General features: G+C 34.8%; 1 protein-coding gene across 4 annotated transcripts in view; it reads left to right on the forward strand.

Annotated features, from left to right (window-relative positions):
• LOC106458534 (trafficking kinesin-binding protein 1-like) overlaps nucleotides 1–6,362 on the forward strand; it is a 73,687-nt gene that overhangs the window by 9,121 nt on the left and 58,204 nt on the right. For 2 of the 4 annotated variants that reach the window (XM_022384775.1, XM_013918052.2), the window contains exon 1: nucleotides 3,728–3,974. The exons of the other annotated variants lie outside the window; for them this stretch is intronic. In XM_022384775.1, coding sequence (XP_022240483.1) covers nucleotides 3,854–3,974 — 121 coding nt within the window. In that variant the 5' untranslated portion in view covers nucleotides 3,728–3,853. Of the gene's footprint in view, nucleotides 1–3,727; nucleotides 3,975–6,362 lie in introns of those variants that run through there. 4 annotated transcript variants of the gene reach the window in all.

Here is a 6,362-nt window from a genome sequence, read left to right on the forward strand (position 1 = left end):
AAAGAAACACATATCCTAAGATATGCAAACAGAATAATACTTTGCAAATTTGAAGCATTAAAAATAGTCTCAGAAATAACTAAACACTGGACTAAAGTACTTATCCTATTTTTAAACTTTGCAATGTCATTTATATATATATATATATATATACACACACGTGTACACACTAGCTGAGTCACCTGACGTTGCACGGTGAAAATGTATAGATCAGCATTTTTTTTCAGCAAATTATTCAGTAAGTACACAAAAGCTGTGATGCGAGAAATAAAAAGCATTTAACCAAACAAAGCTTTATTTGAAATTAGATTGTGTTTGAGCTTGTCTTGTTCTTTGAGCCTGAAGTCGTACATCATGTTGCTCCTCTGTTTCTTGCTCTCTGTAAGTTATTTGTCTTAATTTTTGTGCTTGAAGTCTGGCTTTACGTTGTTCAGAAGTTTCTTGTTGTCCATATACAGCTTGCCTTGATGATTCTGACTGAACTCTGGCTTTGTGCTGTTCAACAGTTTCTTGCTGTCTTTGAGTAGCCTGCCTTTAAGCTTGAGCCCGAAGTCTAACTTTACGTTGTTCCAAACTCTCTTCCTGTATTTAAGCAGCCTGTCTTGCAGCTTGTGCTTGAAGTCTTTGATTGCGTTCTTCTTCTGTTTCAGCTGATCTTTGTGCTTGCGTTCTTTTAGCGGCAGAAGACTTTCCAGAGAAAGGGCGTTTCTTGGGTGGCATAATTACCTGTATCACTATAACAATAATTTGCAATTCACAAAGTTACTAAATCACTTATGAAACAACTTAGCACTATTTAAAGAAAACTGTTTTTGGAAATACTAAATTGACAGCAAGGTGATCTGAGTGTCTCCCGCCATAATGCTTACTATGTGCTTATGTTTGTATGTTTATTACAAAAAATTGCGCAATAATAATTAATTGTCAATTTCGTCATTAAATACTACACCAAATACAAAATAAGTAGCACCATTAAATTTCTTGTAAAAACTGGTTATTATGAAGTTATTTTAAACTTTGTAAGTTCAACCGTTTGGTTTTCTATAGCGAAGAAAATAAACAAACTTCCTTATAGATAATGAAGTCGAACTTTTCCCTTGAGAAATATTTTTTTCTTGTTATTTAATCTCTATATATGTATAACTTAGATATTAAAAAAGACATTATAAAAAATGTGTTTGTTTGTTAATTTAAAAAAGTAATATCTCGGGATACATCTCGTTTAACCAGTTTCTTGTTTATATAGTTGGTTGTAGGTCATGGCCTTGGAAACGACAGAAACGACAGTTACTCTTGCATTGCATGCTAATCTTTTATTTATGATTGTGAAATTTCTTATTAATGAAGAGTATTTAAGAAGCGATTGTATTGTTTGTCCTTTTCCCTTTTCATTTCATATTTCTCAACAAAAACAACTATATGGTAAATCAGAATAACTTCAGGTTCGAATTTCTTTATTTAATATTAAAACTTTATCTAGTCCCATTCAACGCTAAGCTATGATCACTATACAATATAGAAGTGGTAATATCGGATAAGTAAGTAACGAAAAATATTATACCGTTTTTTCTGTTGATTCAAACAGAAACAAGGTTAGTTTTACTAGTTTTATTTTAAGATAAGGCGCTCGACTCGTAATCTGGGGGTCGCGAGTTTGAATCCCGTCATCGCACGTGCTCGCCCTTTCAGCCGTGAAGGCGATAAAATGTGACGGTCAATCTCACTTTTCGTTAGTAGAAGAGTAGCCAAAGAGTTGGCGGTGGGTGGTGTTGACTAGCTGCCTTCCCTCTAGTCTGTCACTTCTGAATTAGGGATGGCTAGCACAGATAGCCCTCGAGTAGTTTTGTGAAAAATTAAAAAACAAACATCTGTTAAGATACGCTACTTAAAAGAAAGATTGTCTTCTTTCTAAAACTTTGTGGAGAATGAGTTTTCTTGACGTTCTAGTGAACTAAAGGCCTTGTCGGAACTGGATATGTGGCTGGCATATATATATTGTTGTATATTCTTCATCACGTATACTCTTTAAGTATAACAAAGAGTGTGTTAGGTTTAGGTTTGTTGTTCATTACTGTAAAAATAACTGTGGCTGCACAGGAAACGTGCAAATATTGTTATATTCTTACATTCGTAGAATAAGAAAGAGTGTGTTAGGTTTAGGTTTGTTGTTGATTACTGTAAAAATAACTGTGGCTGTACAGGAAACGTGCAAATATTGTTATATTCTTACATTCGTAGAATAACAAAGAGTGTGTTAGTATTTTCAAAACGAGACCCAAAACTCGAGCGCCTTCGAATAGTTGACTATTCTTCTTCAAGAGAATAAAGATTGTGTTAGGTTTAGGTTTATTGTTGATTACTGTAAAAATATCTGTGGCTGCACGGGAAATGTAAGTAGTAGCAATCATTACTCCTGATTTCACTGTTTATGAACTAGTTTTACCGAAAATAATTGAAAGATAGTTTAAATAATTTTTACTGAAAGGAGCAAAGGAGATTTGTGAGAACTATAAGTTTACAATAAATAAATGAAAATTGATTTCAAGAATGTAACTGCTGGAAGCGAGACATATTGAAGGAAGCTGTATTTATGGTGATCTACTGAAACTTAACATAAATAATAGAACTGATGGGAGCGAGACAGATTGAAGGAAGCTGTATTTATGATGATCTACTGAAACTTAACATAAATAATAGAACTGATGGGAGCGAGACAGATTGATGGAAGCTGTATTTATGATGATCTACTGAAACTTAACATAAATAATAGAACTGATGGGAGCGAGACAGATTGGTGGAAGCTGTATTTAGAATCAACAACTGAAACTTGACAAAGAATATTAAGCTACTAAAGCTATCTGTCGCTGTCCCTAATTTTGAAGTATGACCAGAGGGAAGGCAGACATACAGCAGCACCCTACCACCAACCATTCATGCTATGGTATTGACTATAACTCTTATAACATAATCACATCTGAAAGTACGTGTGTGTGTGTGTGGGGGTGGGTGGGTGGGGGGGTTGGTATAGCGCCAAAACACATGATACTCAGTTCTATCTTTAAATTATCACTTTACTGTAAAATAATGTGTTTAGCTTTGTGATAACCTTGTGATGATGTCATTTCTTTAAGGAAATTGAAACGGTGATGTCTAGTTTCGATATCATAAAGATGTGAATTAAAGCTAAGAATGAAGAGTGAAGTATTAAATAGCTGATATAGGTTGAACAGTAATTGCTGGAAAGGTTAACAGATGTGAACTTAACTATCAATTTTTGCGTTAAAAGTTACGGAAAAACTAATGCGGGTTCATTATTAAGGTATTCCTCATTTTGAATCACCAACATTTATTTTAGTTTAACCTGTTGATAAGATTAACACTATTACCTATGTTGAATCAGTTCACGAACGACGAAGTGTTATGTGTTTCATCGAACCGTAATACGCGTTTTAATTTTATATATTTATTTGGCATTTTGTATTGTAAAAAACAAAACTGTATTCCGACAGTTTCTCTTAAGTGTAAACAGATTTGTTCAGAAACTCCTAAGCTCTGATGTGAAAATGTTTCTCCCCAAAAATGGCTGTATGCGTACTAACGTACCTGTTGGGCTCAGGGCTGTTTCTTGCACCTGATTGGTTGTTGCACAGTTCTCACCTCACGCGCTACGTGAACCCGTATATTTTCCCCCAAGCCAGACGCACGGCAGCCAGTTGTTTTCTTTACCGAAAGAAGACATACTTGGTGGATGGATTGAAATAATATTTAACCGATGTAATTGTCATTAAGCCCACTGATCCAACTGCCTGGGCAGTTCCAACGAAACCTCTCCTAGGTCAGCGTTATAACGTCCATGTGTCGAACTAAAAACACTGGTCGGCAAACGCCTGACCTCGTCCCTCTTCCTGACCCGCCTTGGCTGGATCTCGAATTCAAACTTGACCGTTGGTCAAATAGTACAAGAGACGACATAGGTAAGGCTGGCAATAGCAGCGAAGTAATTATTCAGCCTTAAGCCTAAGACGCATATTACATTCCTTCCTTCATTCTACCTTAAACTTTTTGTGCTATCGAAATAACAAGTATCATTCTCATGATATTTATACGCGATGTGATATACATAGTTTCCGACTTAACTGTGACTCGGGAGTTCTTTTTAGGATTGTTGTAGTTCATTTATATAAGAAAACAGCATTCAGTAATAGCATCTAAATTTACCGATAAAGTTAAGTTACTGTGGAAAATTCCATTCGGAGAAGAATGAGTTAATTCAGATTGATGATCACAGGTTTAGTGAATAGACAATAAATTAGGAACGGTTTTCGTAAAAGTAAAGTTATAAGTTTAGAAACGTAGAAAGAACTAGCTTGTTTTGCGAGAGGCGTGATGATAATATTGAAGAGAGGTTTAGATATGTTTATTGAAAAAGGATGAATGTTTTGGTAAAGTGGTTAGCAGAGGGGACTGTAACTAAATGTATCTAATTTCATGTTTTGATAGAGAATGAAAAAGTCATTACAGGATTCTAAAAGACTGGTTAGACTTCGAACTATTCAGTTCGGTTTTATAATTTAAGAATATATCGCTAAGATATAATTATTTCACCCGGTTAACTTTATACGTTTTACAAGTAGTAACACATGATGTACTATTTTTTACTGTGTGTGTGTGTAGTAACGCATTATTTGCTCCAACAGTTTTAATATTATGTTGTGGAAATAATAACATATGTCACACCACTTCTTTTTTTTTTTCTTACCAGTTTTAATAACGACATATGATGGATCACCCTTTTCCCTTGCAGTACATGCTGTACGAACTTTTGTTCCAGTAGTCTTAGTATCATGTTGTGAGAAAATAATGACACGTGCTGTACCACTTTTTGGTGTATCTGTTTTAATATTGTGTTGTGTAACTTATGGCACATGACCACCTTTTGTTGTTGTAGTTTTAGTGCTGTCTTATAGGCATAGTCACACGTGGTTTTCAACGCTTCGAGTTAGAAACTTTAATGTTATATTGTGAGGATTACCTTATTATACTATTTGTTTTCCTTTAACAACACCAAGATTGTACGCTAAACGTCTTTGAATTTTGATATGATTATTCATAATACTTCTAAGTAATACGAATGAGAATTTGAATACGAAAAATTTGTTAATAAATATTTTGGCAATTCTATTAAGTACATTTATGATTTTTGAACTGAAGTGTGGAGAGTTCAATCCTCGGTAATTTACGGTTCACGAGTAAATTCTGGTACTATTTAATTCAAGCATACAGGTTTTAAATTTTGTTTTCGCTGCAAGGTGGTAAAGAATCTCATGGCGTAATGTCATTTCTGACACACCTACCTATAGCCTTGTCTAAAACTTAATTCTGATGAATAATGACCTTAATTGACATAAATTACAGTTTAACAACTAAATCTAGTTCAAACCGAAACAATTGTTGATCAAGCAATTAATGATGAAAATAGCGCCCCGACCACTACTATATGATATTCCATCAGGCCTGAAGAACGCTGGTATTGGCCTGGTCGGCACTGGGCCTGGCACATGTAATGAGGTTGATTTATTATTAAATTCTTCTTTAGTTTCAATCGTAAAGTTTTTTGTAAGAGTCGCTATTATTATAACCAGCTGGGACCTGCAACACAAATCCATACAAGCTTAGCTAGATGCAACCAGGCGAAATACTGAACAAGCGCCATCTTAACTAAGACTAAATAACGAGCAGTTTAACTGCAAATCTTCACAGTGGGCTGTTTCCGCTGCTGGGATCGAACCCCGAACTTTTGCGTCATAATTACCCAAGCTTACGGCTGAGCCACATGGAGACGAAACAATGGTAATATCAAGAATTTCAGTCTCTAAGTGAAAGAAAAATTCTCCACGATATCAGTTCGAGCAATTATAACAGACTAAATTTCCATTTAGTTGAAGATATGTCACCTAGAAATCTAAGACTTTTAAACAGACTAAAGCTCTATTTCCTTCGAGATATCACCTAGAAATCTTAGACTTTTAAACAGACTAAATTTCCATTTAGTTGAAGATATGTCACCTAGAAATTTAAGACTTTTAAACAGACTAAAGTTCTATTTCCTTGGAGATATCACCTAGAAATCTAAGACTTTTAAACAGACTAAAGTTCTATTTCTTTGAAGATATCACCTAGAAATCTAAGACTTTTACAAGATCAATTTCTTTGTCCTGTAATGAAAGGGCCACACTGCAGGTTATCTTGTAGGTGCTTTCATTACATAAATATTTTTGTTGTTATTTTGCAATTGAGCGGTATGTCTGCGGACTTATACTGCTAGAAACCGGGTTTCGATACCCGTGGTGGGCAGAGCACAG

Source organism: Limulus polyphemus, unplaced genomic scaffold, assembly GCF_000517525.1.
Source record: "Limulus polyphemus unplaced genomic scaffold, Limulus_polyphemus-2.1.2 Scaffold481, whole genome shotgun sequence".
Lineage (NCBI taxonomy): Eukaryota > Metazoa > Arthropoda > Merostomata > Xiphosura > Limulidae > Limulus > Limulus polyphemus.